Source organism: Cimex lectularius, unplaced genomic scaffold, assembly GCF_000648675.2.
Source record: "Cimex lectularius strain Harlan isolate CLEC.00 unplaced genomic scaffold, Clec_2.1 scaffold50, whole genome shotgun sequence".
NCBI classification, from domain to species: domain Eukaryota; kingdom Metazoa; phylum Arthropoda; class Insecta; order Hemiptera; family Cimicidae; genus Cimex; species Cimex lectularius.
The window spans coordinates 552,764-579,781 of NW_019392716.1; the positions used below are offsets into that span (position 1 = coordinate 552,764).

Genomic DNA, 27,018 nt, shown 5'->3' on the forward strand with positions numbered 1-27,018 from the left:
CCCACTCTGAGGACCTCCCGGGCTATACAAAAAAGTTTGAAAAAGTTGTAGGTTGTGATGGTATGGTCTAGTATCCTTCATCATTTTCATCATTATCATCAATATGAATAAACAGTTTTCAATTTTTATTTAATAATATAAACTATTTTCAATTAAATAATCTTTAAGTAAGGTATTGGTTGAGATAAAAAAGTCAGTGTCACGAGCGGGATCGAAACCACGACCTACGGCTAAATATGCCGCTGCTCTACTACTTAAGCTATCGTGACTTCGATCACTCGGACACCAACTTCCCATCTCAACCCCACCCTTTTTTTATTTTCCCTCCTTTTTGCCATTTTTCAAATGTTGTGTAATCGGATTGTATTCTCGGCGACGAATGAAATGGCGACGGAGAGCTTTAATGAAGTATACTTTTTAAGTAGTAAGTATATATTTTTTGTCTCAACAAATACCTTACTTAAAGATTAATTAATTGAAAAAAATTTATTTGATCAATCGAACCACGAAATCTAATCGATTTAATATAAACAATTTTTAATGAACATATTAAACTGTGTTCTTTTTAAGTTGGACGCCTTCAATGCTTTTATTGAAGCAGTTAAAATCAGTATTCAATGTCCTCATAAATTAGGCCAAATTACAAATAAATCATCTTGTCATCAGCGGTCAAAATTGTTATTAGTGATAATGATAAAGAATATTTCAAGTAGACATTAAAAAAGATTGTTTGTTAAAAATTAGTAAGAACTTCAGAGTTGGCCTTTTAGACTGATGAACATTGTCTTTTGTAAGTTAAATAAAGAACTTTGATTTATATTTTTCACACGTAGCTCTAATGATTGTGGATAAATTCGCTGAGATTTTTTCAAGTTCAAAAAATTAAGTGAGGTTTGAAGTTAAAATAAAATTACAAGGTTATAAACCTAAATTATAATTAAAGATTTCCCTTTTGGAAAGGGGGCGAGGTTTTATTTTAATTTGTTAAGCTTCGTTGAGAGTCGATGATGAAAAGTGGGTGAAGGGGAGGAATGAAAAGGGAAAGTTGCTAAAAAGTGAAAGAGGGGTGGACATTCACTTTCCCAAAGTGAGTTTCCCCTCTCTCAATCACTCTCTCGAATCTTTTCTAAAGGACAGGGCCGCGGACAAGAAAGTACGATTTTGAAATGATAGAAAGAGTCGAAACGGGTAATCTGAAAACATATTTTCCATTAGATTATATCGGCGTCGAGGAGCGAGCATTCAAGGAATCGTTATGTGTATCACGTATGTGCATTGTAATTTCCCGAAGGGTTGATGGAGATTTCACGGTGAGATATAATTAGACGGAAGCTGGGGAAGAGGGCAAGCGCTTGCGCCTTGCTCCTAAGCACCTCTCGCGGCCTCGCTTCCGCTTTTAAGTTTGTTCTCCTAGTTATTAATTTATGGCCGCGAGAAATCACCGTTTGAGGAAGTACACCTGCCAAACACACCACCTAACATCAGACACCCCATTTCAACCAAAAACTAAGGAAAATGTGCGATTAGTTTAGCATTTTACCGTCGACGGGCAAACCACGCTGCGGATTTGAAAAACTATTTACCAATTGCTCAACTCACAACTTTTAAACAATAAAAACGACAACCCAACAAAACTACGATAATATAATTGACAAAAATCTACTGGCACTCGAAGGAAGAGGCCCTGCCAAAAAGATTTTTACAAAACTGAAGTTCCAATCAGAACATTAAGCATGTACATAAATGCATAAATGATCTACTTGCCATACTAGATATCAACTAAACTAACCCTGGCACCTTGGCCAAAATCAGGATTGACATCCTTGACTAACATTTACAAAAAGCTGGCAACAAAATTCAGTTCGATGCAGAAAACATTGGCAAGTGAAAACACCACACGAAACGGGCTGGAACCACCTTAATTAGACCAGTCAAACACATGTCTTAAAAAAAAAGATATACATATTTAAAAAAATCAAACATAACTAGTATAGAAAAGACGTAGGCAAAAAAACGGCACAATAAAAGTAAATAATTCCTATGCCCCGCTGTTTGGTCTGTCAGGCGTCAGGTGTTTTTCGGCTTTGCGACTTCCCCAGAGGTTCTTTAGGGATATAAACAGGGTGTTGCGAAAGTTACTAGCTCGATCAAAACACAGACAGAAAAGCCTAATCTTTGTACGTAACTGTCCACTCCCGAAGGCCTATGAAAATTTCGGCCGAACCGCTCCATGGATATTTGTTCTCGATGGTTAAACGAAAGCACTGGCCTCAAATTTATTCGGAGAAGGATCAAAAGAATAAATTAATAATCGTGAGGATGATAAATAAGTGTTTCAAATATGGGTGGGGTTTTGTGGGTGCCCGAGAAGGAATTCAACTTCATCCGACGGCCGTTGTAGCTACAGTTACTGTACTTTTATGTACTAAAAAAATCAGTACTAATATTGTTATCATTGTGTAATATATTTTTTTTATTATTGTATTTTGTTTAAACATGCATTGTATTTTTTGTTTTATATTATTGGGTTGTCCGGAAAATAATGCAGGATTTTGGTATTAAACAAAAAAAAAGAAACTAGTTACTTTAAAGCAATGTTCTTTAATCAAAATAATTTCCCATNATGAGTAATCCTGTAAACGTAAACAGAATATTTTATATAGATTTTTTTTAATGAAAACTTAAAATCCTGCATTATTTTCCGGACAACCCGATAATAAAATAACAACCCAGTGGCCTGTGACTAAACACACAACTAATTAATTGTGTTATATTGGGTATTATATTATTGTATTCACTTATTTTGTACTATTTTTTGTATTGTATTTTGATGTACCATTAACCTTAACAAACTGACAGTTGGAATGAATAATAAGGGAGAAGTGTCCGCCCACATAAACGAGGGCAGGTTTTCCGTTCCAAACATGTAAAAAACGAGAAAAAAAAAGGGAAAAACGGTCTTACTCCCTCCATAAATGACTTTCGACAAACTATATCGAAAGAAAACTCAAACGCGACCACAGTTTAGGTTCAATAGATGTTGGATGTGTGCACTGCAAGTTCGAGGCCGAGAAAAACAGCGGCCATTTTAACTCCTGGTGCCACAATAGCTTTATTTCACTCTCAAAACCACAAATCAGTTTAAACGAATTATTCTTTTTATCTAAGGTTTTTGGTTGAGATGAAAAATTGGTGTAACAAGAAGATTCAAACCCAGGACCTTCGGCTCAATACGCCGCTGCTCTAACCTCTTGAGCTATCGTACTTCAAGTGGTTAGAGAAGCAGCGTATTAATCGGATGGTCCTGAGTTCGAATCCCGCTCGTGACATCAATCTTTCATCTCAACCAAAAACCTTAAAAAAAAGAAGAATTCATTGGAATAATTAATATGGTCAATTCTGATCACTAAGCAAATATGGATTTAAGATTTAAATATCAGTTTAAAGTAGAAGTAACTATTCCTTATTTGTTTTAATTTTGGGAACGATATACAGAATTACAACAGCCCAATGGCATTTGACTCTTTTTCTGCCGCACGGAAAGAAATTTCAGTAGTTGTACCTTATAATTTTAAAATGCAAGGATGAAATTACCGATCCATATCGGATTGCCAATGAAAATGAAATTCCGTCATAGGTCAATTATATTTTATTGACCAAAGCTGCTGCTGTACGTCTAGGACGCACAGAAAATAAAAATCTATACCGCGCAGTACTGACAGTTCTTGATGGCATTTTGGCAAAAAATCCTTACGCTGAAGCACACCGGACTGCAGCTCAGTCAATGCAAAACGAAACTTTCAACTTGAACCCCTTCTAGGTATCATGAAAAATACCTATACAAATTAAAAAGTAAAGAAAGAAAGGATTTATTTTTTGCATTGGTATGTAAAAAAAATATACAAAACGTACAAAATAGAAAAATATATGAAAGATCATAATGACCGACTAGGGCAAACAAAAAACATCAGGTCTAAGTCATCAAAGTCGGCGTCAATGGAGAAAATGACGACACATCTAATTCATGAAAAATCACACAAATCCACCACTGATGATGGCGAAAGTCTCAGGAAAGGGTGTAGAATTAAATATATTTTCCATTTTTATGAGTGAACCTGTAAACTAGAGAAACTAGACGAACCGTTAATCGGTTCATCAAAAAACATCAAATCAACAGAAAAAAAGACTCGTTACTCATGATTTTCTTGTTGGTCGTCTTTTCGAAAATTACATTAGTTCCAGAGACTGTTGGTTGGATGGTTTCCGAGCGGATGAAATCACCGGTCTGTGTGATCGTATCACACGCAATCGGCGTCAAACCGAAACCCGTCTGACCGTAGAAGAAATAAATCAGCAGTGAGAAGTACACCAGACGTGTTCATACAGTTGGCCACCCAATTCTTACTGATTACGGTTTAATCGAAACGAAAAAACCCTGATGGATCGTCTTCCAAAAGTTTATTCCTTAACTTGAGTGCGTTCGAGTGAAATCGCACTTAAAAATATTCAATAATTTTTTATATTTTGTTTTAAGCATTGTGTGATTGTTATGAAACACGTCCTCCATGTGTTTTCTAGTAATACTAGACTGATTTTAAATAAATATTGTATTTTTACGTTGTAATGTTATGGTACCTACGTGCAATTGAACTGTTTATGCAACAATTTATTAACTAGCACAGATTTTTATTTTTATTTTAGTAGTTGAGTACCACGGTTTGCTAGTCGATTAATGGACCCGAATTTCAGTATTTATATGCCATTCAATTGTTAGGGATTGATCAATGTTTTCCGCAATGCTCAGCCAGAGAAAGTTATGGACGCTTTTCCCTCCCTGTGGAAATCTGGGCGGAGATTATCCCCAAAACCAATTCGTAACATTGCGCCACGCGTACCGCGTACCGGTACCCCGTGCAAATATTTGCCTTCAACTTTCGACGAAGTATTGTTAAAACTTAAAAGGCTTCACAGCTCTGGATTATCTCGGGCTGAAAGTGGCTTAACCGGGATTACACATGTCTTTATCAATTAAAACTTTTAATCCGATAAAAGCCAAGAGATTTCTGGCGGTCTTTTATCCTAATTTTTTTCGACATACTCCTCTCTTCACTTGTTGGATATCTAAATAAAGTTTTAATTTAATTGCTTTAATGGGAATTGTTAGAATTCAATTTAACTTTATACATGAGGGTTTCTCTTTTCTTTTTTTTCTGTTATTATTACACTGACAAATGAAAATCAGATAAGACGTCTAAAAAAATCAAAAAGCAATTACGTTTCGTAAAAATAAAAAGATCTGGCGTTTGCACGTTTCACAAATTAGGCAAGAACACTTTTGAAATCCATGCTAAATTAATAATTTCGTAGGTACAAAGTTAAAATTAACAAATAGAATTATTTTCTAACTGAATGAAAAGTTGGCTGTAAAGCAATTTGGCACTCAAACTTTACTGTTTTTAAACAATTAATTGAATGCAGAAGGTAAACTAAAAATTTTCTGTTGTTTGCTTGACAAAATCAGTGACATTGTGTGATAACGCTGTGCAAATAATGATAAAATGTAAAGTAGGAAATCGATCAATTACGTCGTAGTGATAAATATTAGTTAAGTAACTGACAATTCCTTTTTCTCTCCCTCAATCTCTCTCTCTCTCTCTCTCTCTCTCTCTCTCTCTCTCTCTCTCTCTCTCTCTCTCTCTCTCTCCCTCCATTTTTTCATCTAGCTAAGAGAAAAATAAGTGGTGTACACACGAGTGGATGTACAAATGTTGACCTGATCGACACGTACAGATCCTGATCATGAAAAATGTACAGAAGCGAGACTAGACGGACAAACTAATATGATAAGTCGACAAGAATTTCATTTAAGCATTAACATAGCTGGTCGAGCGGATTTTATTGAATCTGCTCAAAATTATGAAAAAGTTTTACTTTACCCAAGAAATTTAAAAAAAAATCGTAACGGCTCATTACATCAAAGATTCCATCGGGTATTGTAGAAGTCTAGAAAAATGCTTTACAATAATCCAAAAAGGGGCATCGGTGGCCGCAACGGTTTAGTAGTTGACACGGCGATCATCACTGTGAGGTAAAGGTCCCGGGTTCGAATCCAGCGGCCCTGCATTCGAACCCGACGTACTTACAAATATGCTTTTTTCCAAAAATACCTACACCCTGAGTGTTTATATGACCTCTGCTGTTGCGAACCCTCGTAAAAAAATCGAAAACATCCGATCCCGACACACTCACAAATAGTCTTTTGATATGACCTCTGCTGTAAAAAAAGTCTCGATCACTAACTGGTTTTACCTATACACGACAGATAAAAACATTCTTGCCTCGTTTAAAGCAAAGTTTACACGACAGATAAAAACATTCTTGCCTCGTTTAAAGCAAAGTTTAAAGATTTAAAAATAAATTTAAAACGAAGAGTAAATGGATTTAATGGTAAATTAATTTAAGTCAAAACATTTTATATTACTCTTCTTCTTGTGTGTTTTATTTATTAAAGACATATTTTTAATTGCTTAATTGCAAGGATATTTTTTACAAACCATACCAAGAGTATTAGCTCATTTTCACATCAAATTAGGCCAGGTTGGGGGAAGACCTTGCACTCAAAAATAGTACGTTACGTTCTTTAATAGATTAAATGAAAAAATTTATTTTTGTTTTTACGGTATTTTATTGTTCCGTTGTATTGCACTGGTATATAAGAGATCAGAGTAACAGTAAATTTTATGTTACCACATTATTTTAATTTTAGAGATTAACTGTATAATAATTTTTAGAAATAAATGCTATTTTTTCAAAAAGACCTTTAATTGTATATAATTACGTTTATAATTGTTATTTTATTTATGAAAACGTGAAATCTGTTCGTATATAACTTGACATTTCTGATAAAAATATTCGTGAATTATTATCAACGTTTTGTTTCGGTTGTGTCTGCCAGTTAATGCTTTCAAATTTCATGCAAAGTTAATGTAAAGGTCTCATATCCGTGATGTGTTTATATCACCCGTTCACGAAGAGGTCGCTTACCCAATTGGAAACTCCATAATTTAATTGGATCACTGTCAGTATAACCATTCGAGTTTTTTTCCCGTTAACGACCTTACTTCATTCGACTATAAATTGTTAGGGAAAAAAATTCCACATACGGTACCTCTTTCACTAGAAATATAAAGGGAGATTTCTCCTAGGTTCTCTACTGCGTGTCTCTTTGCGCTTTCAACACGTACGACACTGAAAAAAACTTGTCCTAGAACAAACAAACGGGAATTATACCCACCCTGAAACAAACTAAAGAAAAGTTTAAGAACCACGTCTCGTTCTATAAACAAACAGAATGGTGGCGTTTTCGTCATATCTTTTGGTACAAAATATCGTCTCTGATCTACGGTAAATTTTTCTTTCAATGCGTTCATAATATTTACTCTTTACCTACAGTTTTTGACGATTTTGATCTCTTTTGTTAGTTTTGTTGTGATGAACAACTGAAACATAAAACTGTCTCTATGAGGTCAAAGAGGTCTTGGTTATAAACAGGCCGAAGCAAGAAAACCAGATCCTTATCTCATGCCTTATCAAACTCAGCAGAGAATGTGGCGAAATGCCTACACCCAAAAGTAACGAAGAAGCAACTAGACAACAAATTGGCACGTCTCAAAGCATCCCACAAGAGGGACTGAACAAGATGGAAATAGATCATAGCTCTCCTGGGTTGAGTTCCTCAACATCTCAACGAGAGAACCACCTTCTCTTTCTATTCTAGTGTCATGTTTGTCAGATGCGTTTCGCCATTTGGATCTAGAAATCAACATGATAAAGCCACAGAATATCATCCAAGTGTAACGTTATAATGTTTTGCTTTAATTCAACTTTCAACGTGTAAAAGAAAAGTAAACCTTGTTTGGTCGTACAATCTTGCTTGTCTGCCTATCCTTGCTGGACTCTTATAATTGGAGTTGTGAGATCTGTCACACAAGAGCATGTGCGTAATGTTTTATTTTGTTATTCTTCATCGAAAGTTATTAAAGAAACGTGGGGACGTCGGTGACCGCAACGTTTAAAGCCGTTGACACGGCGCTCATCACTGAAAGGTAAAGGTCCTTGGTTCGAATCCAGCGGTTCGAACCCGACATACTTACAAATGTGCTTTTTTTTCTTCAAAACGTCGATACTTATATACATGACGTCTGCTGTTACGAACCTCCAAGTCCAGACACTTCCATACTGAAGCTGCGCTGCACACCGCTAGAGTGCAATCCATCGTGGTAGCACCCACCTATTCTACCACCGCCGCATCAGTAGATGGAAGCAGCAGTTCGCTGGTCTGAGACGTTGGGCTCAGCTAGAACCAAATATTCTCCTCAAAAGCTGGACTAACAAAGTAGACACTTTCGATTTGACATGATCTGTTTTTAATCCGTAAACAATAATTAATTTTACATCAAGATTATAATTTTAAAAAAGTTTTCAATGTTTCTTGAAATAGGTAACGTCTTTGTAAATAATGTAACCCTTATTTATTTTTTAATTCAGAAGACGAAACGTATTTTTCAATCATAACTGAAAATAAAAACCATTTAGTGATTCCATCAGCATAATTTCCATCAGAGAAAAGACATTTAAAACCTCTCTAGTAGCTTGTGTCTTCTACGTTTCCCCTTTTTAAGCTTAAATCGTAAAAAGGCTTCTTTTAGTGAATAAAGAATAAGAAGTGACCTCTCAGAGTTGCTATTTAATAAGGGAACTCACCCTCTGAAAAGTGTTGTGAGAGCTAGAACACATGCTAGTTGTGTGAGGGGCAGGAAAGTGGGTAAAGCTACTGTTTTATTCATAGTGGCGTGCTTCGGAAGCCCTGGAAATGGGCACCTCGAACCGCTTATCCATTATTTTCGAGACCGATCTTCAGCTCAAAGACGAACATAACGAAATAAACAACTCGTAAAGTTTGAGCCCGGGATGGAAAAGCCCCCAAAAAATGAAATCTCCCAATCTGGAGATTACGCGAAGCCGCAAAGCCGTCCCTTATAAACAATGAGCACGGCGAATTCATAACGGCTGTTTAACCGAAATAAATCGAATAACGCGGAATTTACAGGTTTCGAGAGGATTCGATACTCCCGAAGCGTGAACTTTTCTAAGTGCGGAATTGTTGCTGGCCATTGTTCTCTAATGCAACATGTGTTGGGGCTTAGGGAAGGATATAACAGCGGGTTTTTTTCTCTCGATGAATGTGCCATGAAAAACGGCCAGATCCAATAAACCACGATAAACTGCCGCGAATTTTAATATTTATTTTTCAAAAAATTAATCACACTGTTTTTAATATAAAAAACAATATTTTCACACGATTTACGATATAATCAATAACGAGAAAAAATATGATTGTCCCAACTCTCCGAACAAACAAAAAGCCTCTTTCTCTTTAAAAACATACATATTATCAATTATTTTTTCATAAAAACTTACGGTATATTGTTTTGAGTGGTAAAAACAATTTTACAGCCAAGATTTCAACCTATTTTATGGTCATCATCAGGGCAAAACAATCTCAAATAATAAGCACTACATAATATCAACGTAACCTAAAGCATCTCTCTCAACCCAACTCAAAAAACAAACTCCTAACTAACTTAATTTAAAACATTATTGAAATATTTTAACATTTTAAATGTTGCATTATATTAACACTGTTATTAACCTTGTTTTTAATTGTTCATATTCCAAATGTTGCTTCTTTTTAAAGCACGTTATTGTTTTTGATAAGAACTGTTGATGATGATGAATATTGTCTAGAAAGTGAGAATTTTTGTTCCCAAGCAGCAAGTTGGCTTTTTGAAGTTTCCTTGTTATTTATCTTTTATCTATCCTTTTTCCTTAAAACCTATTACTCCAATTAGAACCAGTTTTCGATAACATACAAAATAGTAACTCCTTTTTTTAAATATTTTTTTAAAACAATTTTCTATTAAAAAAAATTCTAAATTTATCATCCCTCACCTAGTACATATTTTTAACCTAGCCTTTCTACTAGATCAATTCCTCTTCATCAAAAAAATCAATAATTTTCTCTTTATTTAAATCAGGTTCAAAATCTGATGTTAATAATTACAGACCCATTTATTTGACTTTAACCTTGGCTAAAATTTTGGAAAAATCGATTAAAAATAGAGTGATATAATTTTTCCTAACCAATATGGTTTCAAGCCTGGTAAAACGACTGAACAGACACTGTTTGATGGTGTTAATAATATTTCAAAATAATTGGATAGAGGTTATCGTGTGTTTGGGATCTTTCTAGATTTAAAAAAGGGTTTTTAACTCCGTCCATCGTTGATTGTTATTTTTAAAAAACTAAAATTTATTGGAATTGTTGCGGTACCACTTATAAAGTCTTATTTAGTGTGTACTACTCAGACAATAAAGTTGGAACAGTTTGTAGCAAACAATTGCCTATCGACTCTGGCATCCCTCAAGGTTCGGTTTTGGGACCTCTGTTTTTCCTTTTATATATTAATGATCTTTTAAATATAAAAAAGCAAATTCAATTGCTACTGCCAAGTTAAAGGATACCCTTTTATTAGAAATGCCAACTTGAAATTCATATTCATTCCAAGACGCAAATTCTCCTGTGATAGAACAATTAATTTTTTTTCACGATAATACTATAATAATCCTCACAGCTATTATTACTATTGTTTCATATTCAGTAATCAACATAACATTGTCAACAAGTTAATTGAGTTTTTAATAGGCGATTTTAAATTTGTTTGAAGACCAAGTCCAAAATTGCAGAACTTAATTATATCAATTCGTAGGCATATTTAAGTTAGTTTTTCCAAGGTGATTACCTTATATGTCGAAAGGTACACAGTAATTGAATTTTCTTTTTCACCAAGATAATACCAAGATCCAGATTATACAGCATATTCCTGTTTTAATCATTTATGTAAAATTTAACTCGATTTATTTAAGCATTAAATTTTAAGCAATACACACAAAACAAAAAGGAATTATATTAATATGAATTTCTTCGAAATGAAAATCAGTCTACTTCGTGAAATTGTTTTGTGAGGAAGCGCAAAACATATCTGTAAGTGCTTGTAAGCCCTCTCTCTCGAATATAGCTGAAAGGAGTAATGAGCCGTATAAATTCCACGTTCCAATGCATCTAGCCTGCTTGATTTCCATTAACAAATTCCGCTTATGCAATTCAGGCAACAACATTTAGATATAAATCCATAATTGGGAATCCATTAAGAGGAGAATGTAATGAGAGGGCATTTCCTATTATGTCTCGTTGGGCAAAAATCCTATTATCACGCAAAATTCTAATCCGCTTTTTTTTTCAAAATCCCTCTTCTATTGTTCTCCACTCTTGTATTATGTAATATTTTAATAAATTCTCGTTGTAAATATAACGTATTTCATTAGGCTTTGCATTTTACACATGATTAGTCTTTTGTTCGCAAAATTAGGAATTGATGTTAATTAATGTGAAACATCAATGGGTTTTCATAATTAATAGTTATAAAAATGAGATATTCTGTTTTTCTAATTAATTTAAAAGACGGCTAGCCAGTAGGGTCATAAATCGCCTTGGCCAACTATTGTGTGCGAAGGGGAGCCCAGGAATACCCGCAACTAACGTCGTGCACCATGGTTTTTATTCCATTTTACAGACATTTTTGAGGATGTAATACCAGTGCCGTCATCCACATCCCTCACATGTCTGGGTTTTCTTCATAAACCATTTTATCTGGCCAACGAACCGCTTTCATAGGGACACGACAGACGCGCCCCTCATCACATTATACAATGAGTCAGTTAATAGTTTATCTATACGATATGCTGCAACTAGGAAGTCAAATACCCTTTCGATTAGTCCATCGACGTCTAAAACTTTTTCAAATCATTTAATATATATAATTTCCTAAACACCTAGTATAAAATACATTTTGTAAGTGACTCATTGCGCTTCTCACATATAGTGGGCACATTAAAAGCCCATGTGTTAGTCGCGTGTGGCCTATTCTAATTCTTGCAAGGACGAGCTTTTCTTTCCTTGATTTTCTATGTAATGACTTCCACTGTTTTATATTTTTCTTATTTCGCATAACTTGTAGCCCAGGATATTTTGCCATCTGATTTCCAATAATGTCCATACCTTTGATTTAACATAAGAGGCAAAATTCTCATTCGGTATCTGTTTAATTTTTGTTGCACTACAAAACACTACATCTTTCCTGTGATATTGCACTGACTAGAGACCTACAGAAATGTTACTGCTATTTCCATCGATTTGAGCGATTTAAAGGCATAAAGTATGTCTTGCAACCAAGTATGGTAGGTAAATTGTGGTTTCCTTGCTAATAACGCAGAAAATGAATCAATGCAAATCACTAGATTTTTTCTTTGGGTGTATACTATTAAGAGATTTATTTAACACTCCTAATCCGCACTGTATTTGCATGTACAGGGAATAGCATACCCCCTCAACCATACCCCCTTTCATTACAGATAAATGCTGCTCCTACTCTTACCACAGATTTGGGGCCGTCTGTGATTATTACAATTGAGTTGGCGATGATTGTCAATTATTTTTTAGGTTTGAAGAACTCATTTCTATATATTTATGTGAAGGTGTGGTTTTTGTTAAATCTTGTTAGGGTTTGAGACAGGTAGAGTCCAGTGAGGGATCAAATTTACACTTGTTTTTAAAAGGTTTGTCATTCGTAGGTATTTACTTCGTACTGCAATTGAATTCTTAGTAATGTGCGTCATTTCTTGTATTTTTAAGACGTTATTGTATGGGAAGAGATCATTGTTTGGGTGGTCTTCAGTAGCCAAAACTTTTACTGCATACCTCAGGTCTAGTAAGTTGTGTCTTAATTACAAAGATAGTTCATGAAGACTATTCACGGTACTAAAACGACAAGCGCCAAATTTGGATCGGATTAATCAGAATGGTTTTGTTTTCGTTTGCATCCATAATCAATCTTAGACCTACTTAAGCTTCTACCTTAATTTTAGCAAGCTGTTTCTGTCTGCTCCCCATTTAATTAAACTAACCATTTCTAAGGCGTTCAAGGATTGAATACATTTCTATTTTTTAACATTGTTAAATGAACAACCCAGTTTACAGTTCTACGTTCCCACTGGGGTCGCAATGTCATTTAACATGTAGGTTCTTTAGCGTGCGCACCTAGCCGTCAGGCCTTATCACACGTTTAGTTTCTCAAGTTAGGAGGGACTCATCTCCGAGCACGGAAAATCTACTTCTTCCGTGAGGTTCGGTGTAGAAGCCCACATCATCCCGCAGCATGCTGCCGACATGTCGACGTCTCTCCTTTTCGAGGGGGTGGTTAACGTTGTGCACTTAACCAGTGCCGCTCGTAAAGGGATACCCAAAAGTGGTCGAAATGCATCGGCCATGTCTCTCACGCATTCCCTAGATAGAGACGATAACTCTATTTTTCTGAGTGTAAGGGCTCGGCTAGCGTCGAAACCTCCGGATGCGCTCCGGCCGCGGTTTCGATTTTAGTGGAATCTCTAACCACCACAGTTTACAGTTCTGTCAAAGACTAGACCAAGAAAGGTTGCATGATTTGCATATTTTATGGAGATGTTATGGATATAAAGTGTCCGGTAAATAGAAAAAAATAGTTGATCCATTAAAACCTTGATCATTTAGAGTTAGTTGTCTACGTATCAAAAAAGCGTTTAAAAGAAGGTTCCGTGGTGGGTTAAGAAACGATCGTCTCAAGCCTTCGTACATCGTGATCGACTACTACCTTCTGTCGAGACATCCGGTGGCTCTTAACCGCATTAGACCATCGCAGATCGCCGCTGCACATCCTTTCGGCTAACGGACGCTATTTCGCCACAAAGCATCTGCCCGGGCGAGATCTTCTTGATTTCGAACCACCCTTTAAAAAAATATTGTTTTGCTCAAATTTAAGGTTTCACCAAAGAAAACATATTAAAAACTAAAGTAAATATTTTATATGCTGAATTTGTGAGCTATTTGTAGACGTTGCCCACTGACAACATTCCTACACACTGAAACGTCATCAATTCCTTAATTTTTATTTGTATAATTAATCTGTGCTATAGTCAGACTTACACATCATAAGGTGTAATGATAAAAAATTTCAATTTGGAAATGGCCATCCTTCTTTAAATGTCAACAATTAAAGTAATCTCTGTACAAAGATCTTTAATTCGTTTAACAAGATCGTAAAAGTTAAAAGCGTTGAAGAGTAATCGTTCATTTCAGAGGCAGGAAATAGTTTAAGCATGATGATTAGGTAAAACTGTTCTTCCATTAAATCTCCATATTAAATCTATTTTGGATGCATAATGCATTGAAAGCCTAACGAGGGATATACAGGACCTAACTACCTAACGTTCAACCCCTTAAACGTTAGATATTAAAATTTTATGAGCATTCTTAATGGTAAACACTGTTTTACTAGCTGTATGATTGAATTGTAAATGTATGCAGATGGAAATTGTGTTTGTAACAAATAACACAACGTTTTTCGAAACATCTACACGGTTTATATTATTAATATAGTTTAAAATCTTTTGAGGATAAACTAATTTTTATAATTTATTTGAATAAATTACATTATAGTTTATTTTTATACTGTGCTGAATCGTAACCATGGAACTTCTCCTGGGGCGAGAATACACAACGTATCCCTTAACCTGATCACAACAAGTCGCATTAACTTAATGGCACCAGCAAATCCTCTCCGCATGGGTCTAACTAACTATAGTCCTTACATAAATAACCTGGCAAATCCGAAACAAACAAAAATCTAATTCCTTATGCCAAAAGGTAATCACCTAATCATCTAAATTGCTCAATTGCTATATTGGGTGGGGGTTCTTATTATCATCGAATGCAATTATTTGAATCGACCACTTTAAAATACAATGAGCAATCTCTGACGTTACTGTTTCTATTGATCGAAAATATAACAATAAGTTAAGCACTTTTTAAACACTCGCGTATAACCACTGGTATATTGAACTTATATTTTAAACTTGTTTACTTGCACGGATATAAAATTTATGTTTTAACAGAGTACTTGCACGGAGAAGTTTATGTGGTGAAGGTTAGAACCCAACTCACTCTTACCGATCATTTTGGTCTGCCTGTCCTCGGTGAATTGGTTTATTACACGCGTTGTCTTCTCACCGACATCAGAGTGCAGAAGTGTGACCTGCCAGACAAACCTAGAATGATAGGCAGACCTAGATAACCGGTAAGGATCAAATTGGGAGGCGTCTGTGGCCGCAACGGTTAAGGCCGACGCCACACTAGACGGAATGCGACGGAAGTTTTCACGACGGAAATTTTTGCTGCACAAGCTTATATTCAAAACAGCCAGCGACAGACTGAACGGAAATTTCCGTCGTAATGTCTACGTCAAGCTCAGTTGCACCAGCGTCCGTCGACGGAATGTCCCGCTGGGTTCCGTCTAAACAGATCAAAACTGTGCAAAGTAGATGGGGTGCGCCACACTGACGACGGACAAGCTTAGAACGGAAGAGGTAGGCAGTCGGACACGCATACTGCAAGTGAAGCAATATTATGATGGACCAATTTATTGTGGAAGTTCTATAGTCATCCCATAGTATTGGAAGAACTTGACAGGATAGCGTCGAAGTTCCTTTTACCGACAGTGTAATTGACCAAGTGCTACCCTTTCCTTATTCAATGGATGAATCCAATGTTCTCTCTTTCTGTTCTGCTTCTCCATTGCCTTGTCAATACACAAAATGAAAAGTTGTTTAATTGTACCGTACATGATCAACTGAGTCACGTTATCAACTGCATATCCAAACAGTCGGTGAAGTCATTCTGTTCATTTCCGCTGTATATATTTTTCGTCGCGAAAATTTCCGTCGCATTCCGTCTAGTGTAGCGCCGGCCTGAGGCGTTGACACGGCGCTCACCACTGTAAGGTAAATGTCCCAGGTTCGAATCCAGCCGCCCTGTGTTCGACCCCGGTATATTTGCCAACGGGCTTTTTTCAAAAACGCCTACAACCCGAGGGTTGATATGGCCTCTGTATTGCGAATCCTCTTGAATCACAAACAAAGGATCAAATGTCGAAGGACATTCGACAAGGCTTAATATCATGCACAACCGATCGTTCTTGCGGGTTTAGTACATCATCTGCCCCGTATTCTTCTGCCAGGCCCTAACACGGTTAAATAGTACATAGACGATGGTGTTCTTTTCTTTTTCTTTAAGAACAAATAAAAGACAAAATATCCTTAAAATTTCAAATATTAATGAATAATTAAATACAAAATTAATGAAAATAATGATTCTTGAAATCAAACATGATTTAGAAGGATAACGTTTTACAAAGACATTAAGATTATAGACAGAAAAAATAACTCCAGCGTTGTGTTCGTGAAAAAACAACACTCTCTCCTGGTTGTTAATATTTCTGAGGCGAGGTTCTCGTGGCCCTGTGATCAATGGCCATTGTCCTCAAAAGGGAGATGACTGGTTTTGACTTTTTTCTCTCTCTCCCCCCGAAAGAGTGAAACCTGTCTTGATTGGATGGGCCGGCGCTCTCCGCCTTTTTCCTGATTACAACAATTAGGCCCCGGCCGGCTAATTGAGTGACAGAGACTTAAGCCCCTGTAATTGTTGGCCCAACATTCACAATGAACCCCTCATTTCCAAACCAAATTAAAAATACTCTACTCACTGGCCCTTTTAACTAAGCAGTCGTTAAATATTAATTTCACATTCAGAATCGATTCACTTCTGACACTATGGAAATTTGTGTTCCTATTGCTTAAACAATTTTCAATCATTTAGATAAATTAATCTACTTCATTATGATTAACCATATCTACTCTGTATTTCTATTATTTAAAAAAATGATTAGATTTATTTTAAGTGCCATGAAAACATTTGAATTGGATTTTGTTTAGCAGACATTTGTGTACATAATACATTTCATCTTCTTGGTACTTATATTTCATCATTTTTTTGCTAAATGCAAAGAAAACAGATCTTTTAGTTACCTACTGAGTGTTTGTGATAGAAATCAATTTAATACAGTAATATTTACAACAGAAAGATAACAATATATGATATTGATGAAAACCGAAAGACAATATTAGCATTTGGGAGGAAAAATGGTCAGTATTGATTTGATTTATTATTTGATCATTATTTTTTCAGGGAAGCAGAAATTTTCTAGTGATTACGGTAATTCAATACAAATACACACATAATTACGAAAATTCAATACGAACCTATGTATATAAATTGCAATAATAATACAACGATTAAACTTCCGTTAGACCTAAAATATGCTCATCTGACAAATTTCAACGTTTATTGAGGACTTTATTTTTGGCGTAGAATGTGGATAGATTTTGTTTTTAAGGTTTGCAGTGTGATGAACCTGTAGATTGGTCGTTTCTAATCATCTTTATCTGTCTAAACTGTCCTGTCAGATGAATTTCGTCAACAAACGTCGTAAATGCTTTAAATTTTAAAGTAAAATTGTAAATTCTTGACGAATGGGATATTTTTCTAAACATTCCTCTAAAGTTCCACGGAGGAACTGATTTTTTTTCTAATTGTCCTCATCTTTGATCGTTTTTAAGTAATTAAATTAAAATTTATCCATATATTTGGCCATGTTGGCAATGGAGAAGGCCGCAGTGTGCACAGAGAACAAAAATTTTAGAGACCCCTTTAATCATCATCAACTGTTCTTAACAAAAAGAGTAACAGATAAAATATTTAAAAATAAACTTTGAATAACAATAATTAAATGAAAAGTTAATATAATGTGGCACTTAAAAAGTTAAAGTAATTAAATCATGTTTTATATTAAGTCAATTAGTCTTTCTATCGTACGTGTATTTTTATAGACGTCTCAGAGACCCCCAAGCGGTTGAGAGGGATGGTGTAGTCACGTGTGATCATCGTGTCGTGCAAACGTTGATACTTGAAACGTGCTTCAGCTTTTTCCTGAACTGTAGATTTTAGTGAATAACCATGATGTTGTCTGCACTCTAGAGACCAAACTCAGTCAAATTGTACTGACGATGTTTATACGGAAGGAGTAATCTCTTACTTGGCCTGTGAACCTGTAGAAGACCTCCTGGGACGTGGGCTTATGAGGTGAATTTTGATTTATATGTAGTGGACATGATCGTGGAAATTTACATTTACAGATACATGTGCCAGTAGAGACTTGAATATGGGAATATGGAAAACAAACAGTTATTAAAAACTTACGTCAATTTGTAAACATATTGAAGATTGCTTTGCCCTGCTTAAAATATATCGAAATCTTGGCAGATAAAATTGATTTTATTTTTTCATCTTCGTTACCTTACCTAGATCCAAAATGGCAAAACGCATATGATAGACTAAAACTACAAAGATAACCAGTTCAGGTTCAAAATATTTTTACTTCAATAAAGAAGAGAAAAAATTAAATTAATTCGACGAAATAATAATGTTTTAAAACTAAACAGCAATACTTGAGTTCATAATGTTCCATATGGTAGAAGGAAATTTGAATTAATGAAATCTTACAAATCAACTTGTTCTAATTTTCTACACGACTAGGTCAGGCATTGAACATGTTGCGAAAGTAAAGTAAATGTAAATTATAAATTTGATGGAGCAGTCGTGTTTGTAATTAATGTTGAGTATGAGACATCCGCGGTGATCGGACGAGGGCGGTTTTCATAAAAAGAAACGAGGCGTCGAGGGTGAAGAAGGTTGTGGGGGAGCCTCGAAGTGTCATAAAGGGATGATGAATCGGATGGCCTACTTTCATAGATGAAAGCCTCAATCATCAACAAACACGTCATGGACTATTAACGGGTTTTATTGTTGATCTCGTTAGCGGGGTTTGAGGCGTGGAATCGGATTAAGGGCAAATGAAATTGCGACTGCAGTGTGGTTTAGTGGATGATTAACCGTGAAGGAAGGAGGTAAGCTAAATCTTTGATAGAGGCAAATAGAGGGTGGAAGTCTGAGGGTGGGACGGTAAAGAGCAGAAAGAGAAATTCCTCGGATCGCCATTCATCTCTTAACTATTTACCTTGATTCTTTTATAAAGTAGGGTGAACGGGTGTCCCTTCCATAGAGGGATATCGATTTTGGGACGAGGAGGACGGGAGAGCGGTGTAAATCTGTAATAAGAGGGAATTCGATCGTTTCCATTGGTGCGTGTCAGCGGGAAGTGGGGGTTGTCGGGGGTGGAAATGGAGGGGGTTGTTCAACCTCCCCAGTTTCATCCCTGGCTTCGTCAGTTTCGCTTCGTTTACCGTCCCTCCTCGATCCGGGGCTTAACTCTTTGCCTTCTTTTTTTTTTCTTCCACCAATAACAGACTCGTCCAGACGTTCCAAATGGTACAAATGATCGAGATGGTTAGGGCCGATCCTCGTCCCCCATTTATGGTGAGTCTTGTATTTATTCCGGGTCAATTTTTTTTACAAAAAATTTTAATCATTCAAAGTTTTTTTTTCTACCACATTAGGCAAAAATTGTACATAAACCGTTGGAAAAAAAAAGTGATGGTAAATGAGAGAAATGCATAATTTACTGCGCGATCCCCGCGTGCAGTGTTTACGTTTAATTTGATGACGGCTGTTGCCATCGAAGCGCTATTGTCCGTGTTGTTGTTGGAGGAGCGAAATGTTTATTTGTAGTTGATGACATCCCTTGGTAATTGCGGGTTCCAAATTGTTTGGGAAGAGTCGACGGATCGGGGACATTGTTTTCGGGGCGGTCAATTAGCCCGCGCCATTAGGTGACAGCAGGTGCCGCGCCATTTAAACGGAAACATCTAGATCGGGTTTTAAACTAAACCATCCACCTAAGCCCGCCCCAAAGGATTTTTAAGAATAATCAATTTTCAGAGTTTACCCACAAAAAGAAAAATAAACTGGATGGTCCCGGCCGACGAGTCTGTAGTGGGCATAAAAGGATATTCTGACAGGTGGTCATGCTGACAGCCCCATTTGCGGTAAAGCGCCCAACGAAAAATACAACCTTTTGAACTGATCTTTTACATAAATCAAAACCGTGAAAAGTACTTTCCATTCCAAACCGTGGGAATAATATCCTAGTATTAATAATATTGCAAAATTGTGTTTCTTTGTTTCTTTTTGGATAGCAGAATAAAGGTACAGTTTCGTTAATATTGAATTTATGTTAAACATAAAAATAGGACGTTAACATTGGTGTTACATTTTTTGCCATAACAGCTGTTAGCGCAATTGACACAAACATTTTACAATCATCAACAGCTGTTGCCAGTCAAAAACACAGTCCTCACTGAAAACCATTATCTTCAATAATTAAAACATTGATATGACTTGTTAATTAAATGAAACCATACAACTTTTAACTATTTATATACAAATTAAACTAACAGGTTCCTTAGTGCTTGCAAAATAAAACAAAATTGATAAAAAGTTCTACCCAGAAAAAAATGAAATATTAGGATTTCTTCAAAAAAATAATGGTTTTTCTTAAATTTGGATCTAATCGTAGACTTTAATTAAACAACTACGTTTGACGTTTTGATTTAGCAATGGAGCCTGTTTTTCGCCTGAGAGCAATTAGTTACCACCATGACGAAGCAATTTCTCCTCCGTCGGTTCGTCTTCTACCAGGACTTAAAGCGTAACGATTCCTAATGTCAAAATCGGGTTTTGTTAAAATGTTTATATCTAGTTTAGAGGGTTATTTGCTATGAAAAAATTCTAATTTGACTTTTTTTTTTTTTTTTTTGAAGCAACGTTCATACAATATGGTACAGTGCGGATAAATTTGCCCTCTTTCTTTTCCTAAATCTTTTTTTTTTCGTTTCCCACTAAATTGATTTCTGTTGATAATCATTCGTCAAAAGTACTACGTTTGGAATATTAATACAATAGATTTTACTGCTCCACATTTTTTCGAAAATCACTTTAAAAAAAAGTAAAATCTTGAATTTTTAAAAATTCATTATCCTTTAAATTCATTGTTCTTTAAATTTTGATCAAATTCATAATATTGATTCTTGATAATTTTATGAATTATTATTACAATTAATTTTTCTATTCATCTAAGGCTTTTCATCTCAACCAAAAATCTTAAATGAAAGGAATAATTAATTGGAATAATTAATATGGTCTATTATGACCACTAAACAAATATGAATTTATTTAATAATTTATTATTTATATTTTGAAAAGAGTAAAAACTTTTTTTACTATACTACTTTTTTATCTTTTCCTTTTTTTTATTTGTGGTAGTTTCTTCATTATATTAGTTCATAGATTATTTTCATTGCTTTCGAAATCCAGCTAAACTTTTTAAATTTTCTGTGATCATACTCACTTTTTAAATTATCTCAAATTGTGTTGAAATAAATTACAGATAAGTGCATGCCTCGATTTTACATACAAATGCATGTGTTTGTCGCATGGTCTTGTTTACAACATAAGCAGTTCTAACTAGAACATAATGTTAAATAATGTGTCTATGTTTTGGATTATTAACATTTTTTCGTGACAAATGTATTATACGTGTAAATTATTTTATAAACGGATATTCCCTAGTGACAGAATGAGGCGTGAATGCATTTGATCAGGTACAAGTAGCGAGACTAAACGGCCCAATGGTCGGTGGAAATTCGTATGTACACTACCCCCGACACTTGTTTGCTATTGGTCAGTTAATGAGAAACCGTCCGACCAGGTACAAGTAGCAGCGCTAATTGGAACCGAGATCAATGAAATTTGTTTGTCAACATGATACTTGTTTGCAATCAATCCAATTAATGAGTGCTCGGAGCAGGAAAAGAAACTATGGAACACGGGCGAGAGAGTTACACGTTTAAATACTTGTTTGCTATTGATCAATGTATAAAGGGATCATGTTATAAAGAGATTAATGAGTATGGATTACAAGCGAGAGTAAAAGGACATGTTAAATTTCTTTGTGGTGCGTTTATTTTCAATCGATATATTCAATGTAGTCAGGGAAATAAAACATTGGCAAATCGAAGACATAGGATAGATTTAAATGAGCCCGTCTCGATACAGTAAAGCTCTTTGCCGTAAAAGCTTCTGGAGGCGATAAAATTTGAAATCTCCAATAAAATCCCCATCTCCCAGTCCCTGAGGAAAAGAAACGTAAAAGAGGACGGTCCCGATGGGAGGGGATGTTATCATTACATACATGCCGACATAATAAGAAGTCCAAGAACTCGGCTCGCATCTCGGTCATATCGATTTGGAATTAGGACGAGGCGGGGGCGGGCCGGAGGCGGCGGATTTTTATCTCCTACCGTTGAAGTCGCTAGACCGCCTTTATAAATCAGAATGTTGTGAGGGCCCGCTGCCGTCCCAGATTGAAAGATGCCTTTGTTTGTGTGTCGATTAGTATTTACGATCCATCTCGTCCCTCGCCCCACGGCGGGCTTCCTCCCCTTTTTACCAGGGCCCTTCTCGCGCTATCAAAACACAACTCATCGTAAATCACTGTACTCGCCGGGCTAACCGATCTAGACGTACAATCTTCGCCGATAAACGAGCAGGGGATCATTGTTTTTCGGCCGTGTATACGAAATTACTGTCGAACCCAATTTCTAACAGGCCCTGTGAGAAAACACCCATCGAAAATGCTGAGCCGAGTTAAAAAGTTCCAAGGATAATTGTTGTTTACCTTTGCAAAATTGCCTCCAAAACACTGCTCGAAATTAAAACACATTAACATAAAAAACATTTTTTTTTGCCGTTCTAACATTTCGATCTTAATTTGTTGATCGGGAGATGCAATCTTGTGTGATGTAGGCATAGAAAAACATTTTCTTTATTAATTATTCGGAAATCGTGAGATGCGGTCTGGTGTGACGTACATTTTAGACGAACATTTTCTTTATCGTGCAACGTTTCGATCTTTATTGAAATCCTCTTCAGGGCTCAAAGTGTTGGTTTTCCGAGTAGATGTGTCATTGTTCTATGTCGTGTTGAGAGTGCCCACACGATCTTCAAATAATCATTACCTAACGGTCACTAAACACCACACAATTATTATTATGTGATCATTTATCTCTGTTTATTTGTTATAACAATGTTCGGTTTATTACAAAGGTCTTTAATTTATATTTTTGCGTTTGATCGTAAGACGATGTTCGTGGGTTGTCGAAAGTAACTTCAACTTTGTTATCATCGAAGGACATACATCTTCACGAAAAACAAATAGTTTGAGCCCTGAAGATGATCTCAATAAAGGCCGAAACGTTGGCACGATAAAGAAAATGTTATTCTAAAACCTACATCACACTAGACCGCATCTCACGATCTCCAAAACATCAAATTAACGGTCACTAAACACCACACATTCTCTTTATTGTGCAAACGATTCGATTTTTTGTCTAATTGAATGACGGGTTGTTTCATTGTCGTTCGGTCAAGAATGAGGTAGTTTAGAAATTATTTTTTGTAGACGTTTCGACCTTTATTTGGGTCATCTTCAGAGCCTGGATAAATTATGAAACAAATGTTGATGGAAAATCAGTTAAATTATATTTGTTCCATTCAATTTCCCAAGCCCTGAAGATGACCCAGGTCGAAACGCCGGCAAAAAAATAAAAAAGGTATTTTTCTAAACCATTTCATTCTTGACAACTCTTCACGACTTCAACAAATTATGTTTCGATCTTTGTTTAGATCATCTTCAGGGATTTACAAACATTGTTTGGATTGTACAAATACATTTAGGATGTGAAAATGAATTTATACAATGATGTACGCAATATAGAAATTTTAGATTTATTAAAAGTATTTGTATAATACCACCCTAACCATCCCTAAACGTACTCAAAGTATGTGTGTCAATGTGTTTAATATGTAAATATAAAATTTTTTAAACTTACACCACACAAGACCACAACTCACGATCTCCAAATAATCATTAATTAACGGTCACTAAATACTACACATAAAAAACCTCATTTTTCCTACTTTTATTAACTATATAACAGCTACATTAATATAATAATAATATACGATTAATATTACGAAGTCAAATGCCGAAGAATAACCTAATTTTGTTGCATAAAGTAAGCAATGTACAAAGATCATGTCGTGATACTACACTGTGAGGCAAAAAAAGTGACCACCATATTTTTTATCTCTTAGACAATCCTCCATTGATTATCTTACAACAATATTTGGTCCGTTTTGGAGGAACTGGAACAAGTCTAATATCAGGAGAAAAATCCTCCTCGGAGGACAACAATTTTGTTCGGCATTTCAGTGCTTTTGTTACTCACGTTTATGGAAGTGACAAGGGAAATCAAGAGAAAATATAACATTGCCCACTTACATGAATCACCCTAAGGTTACCCTATATACGATGAAAGAGATGGAGGAAAAAAGTACGTGGTACTCTCTTGCCTCACCCTGCTTAAACCCTGACCCACAAATGAGGATAGCGAAATGGCGAAAAGCAACTGTAGTACACACTGCCTATCTGCGAAACATGCTTCATGTATTTAAACATTATAATAATTCGTTAATTAATTGTTAGTATTGTTCGGTGAACGTTTTCCGAAGGGAATGAGATATATTCGTGGTTGCATAAATTACTCTCATCTTGGTCTGCCTATCTTCGCTGATTGTTCACATCATAAGTAACTATCAAGCTTTTTACCTATCAACTATTATATTGTACTATAAAAATAACATAACGTAGGTTTGAACCCGCTCGTGACACTAATTTTCCATTTCAACCACACTTTACATAAAACTTATAAATCAATTAACTAGGACCAACTAAAATGAATACGGATTAATATAAATATAAAGTTTATGGCAAAATAACCTGTTGGCTCAAGAAATATTCTAATTTGTTGACAGTAATAATGTTTATTTTCAAACTTTTCTTGCTGTTATTTACATGTTTCATAAACGAACTTTTCCCAAAACTTTCCATCATATAATTCGGGTAATTTTCGCGTCTTGTGGGTTATCGATCAATCTGCTTTGCCTTGTCATTCTGCTTTTGTCTGCCTGAAGCGTTTAAGCATTTCGGTTTGTGTTATTTTTTTTTTTTTTTTGGAGTTGTGTTTTTTTCATTGGAGTTTGTTTTTTGCATAAAAGTGTGAAATCGTGATAAAATATGACCTTAGACATATATACGAGGACGATCTAGTCTCTTGCCTGACGGTGTTTTAACTCCTGACCCAGTAGTGGAAACGAAAAAGACATAAAGCTCCTGACAGACTAAAGCAGCAAAGAAAATAACATCTTTCTTTATATTATTCAGTAATGTGAGAATATTAAGAAATCTTGTCACTTGGATCATAAAAATTTAAGAGTTTAAAAAATCTTACGTTGTTTATGAAATCATCATATTTTTAATAACCAGTTTATAATTTCTTTCAACTGTTCTTCTTTGGATTTATTATTGCAATATTTGCGAGATTTTCTTCAGACATACCTAAAATTTACCATCTGAAAAATCTGAAATTATCAATAATGATGTATGTTCGAATGAAATATTGCACAATTACGTGGTTATTTTGAGTTTTTCTATAGAGCTGCTGGCCAAAGAAAACTGTCTTTCAAGTGTTATTTTTTTCTCTTTCCTTCTCATTTTCTTTGAAGTCGTTCTTTATTCCTTTTGTACTTCCAATACAGTAAAATCGATCGAATATGCGTGGGCTTTATTCGTCCACCGGCTTTGATGAATATTCCTGAAGATTCGACTCAATTAATAAAATAATTGGGAATTTACAAAACTTCTAAAAACACGGTAATAAGCAAAAGGGAGACCGGCCTCGAATACATTACCATACATTGATTGATTGGAGGGTTTCTAAACGCGTACAATTATTTATCGAATTTAAATATAAATTGGCGTTTAAAAAAATAAGCGAAAGGGGGGAAATGAATCGGAAAGTGCATTTTGGGAAAAGTTGCTGTTCATGCAAATGCCATATCTGGACGTAGGACCGTTTATTCATGTAGTGGTGAAAGGATTGATCAATTATTTAAATGAACCTGAATTCGGAATGCGATTCAGCAGCTACAAACGGGCTTTCACACCCGGCCTTCGGAAAACATCGACCCAAATCCAATAAATGTCCATGCGTGTTTTTCTCCGATGTCCCCGACGCTTTATTAAATAGTTCGAGGATTGTAAAAGGGAGTGCATGTGCAACCCTCTAAAGCTTGAAGATGGTTAAAAGCTCTTTTTCTATAGAAGTTCTATAGAATACACTTATCGCTATATAAACTCGATGAGCGATGTCAACCCAAGTTTTACAACCATTTAATTTAGCCTGAAAAATAAACTGGTACCGTTACAACACAGATCAAAAGAGGCGCCATATTAATTAATAAAACCTGTTTTGTAATAAATTGTTAAAACGGCAGTGATGCGGCTTTATTATTTAAGCCTGAGGCCAGGGACTAACATCGGGGAGGCCGAGAACTCCGGGGGATTCGGGGCACTTGCTCTGGTCACTGCAAACACTGGCCGGCCTTTCTCTGAGAAGTATCCTCTCCCTAATACCACCCTTTCTATTATTCAAAACGCTCCCCAGCCATTCAATTCCCCTCCACCCCATTCACCCTTCTTACTCTTATCAGAAACAGAATCAATAATGGCCTTGTCTTTCGACCATGGACAATTTTTACTTTCTAATAACGAAGTTTATGATTTCCGTTGAAAATTGATGACATTTTTTAAAATAATGTGTAGTATTAATCAGATGGTGTCATTTCATCTCCACCCTAACGTATAAACTGTTTCCTTGTTTAGAATTTTTAATTACATCAGACCAACAAGGATGAAGTTCCAATAATTTCTAATAGCATTATATCAGATAATTTATCCCAGTGTCATTAAATCATATTTCAAAGTTATTTTTTTATTTGAATAGTCCAACAGTTTGACATACACCGGGAGGGGGGTGGAATAAGGTTGTTGGAGT

The 27,018-nt window shown here is 35.5% G+C and overlaps 1 protein-coding gene across 14 annotated transcripts in view; it reads left to right on the plus strand.

The window, feature by feature from the left end:
* Positions 1-27,018, plus strand: part of LOC106664325 (CUGBP Elav-like family member 4) — a 483,670-nt gene that overhangs the window by 270,405 nt on the left and 186,247 nt on the right. Inside the window, exon 1 of one of the 14 annotated variants that reach the window (XM_014389954.2) lies at positions 19,360-19,480. The exons of 12 other annotated variants lie outside the window; for them this stretch is intronic. In XM_014389954.2, coding sequence (XP_014245440.2) covers positions 19,430-19,480 — 51 coding nt within the window. In that variant the 5' untranslated portion in view covers positions 19,360-19,429. Of the gene's footprint in view, positions 1-19,359; positions 19,481-27,018 lie in introns of those variants that run through there. One more of the 14 variants, XM_024226546.1, reaches the window with a different exon arrangement.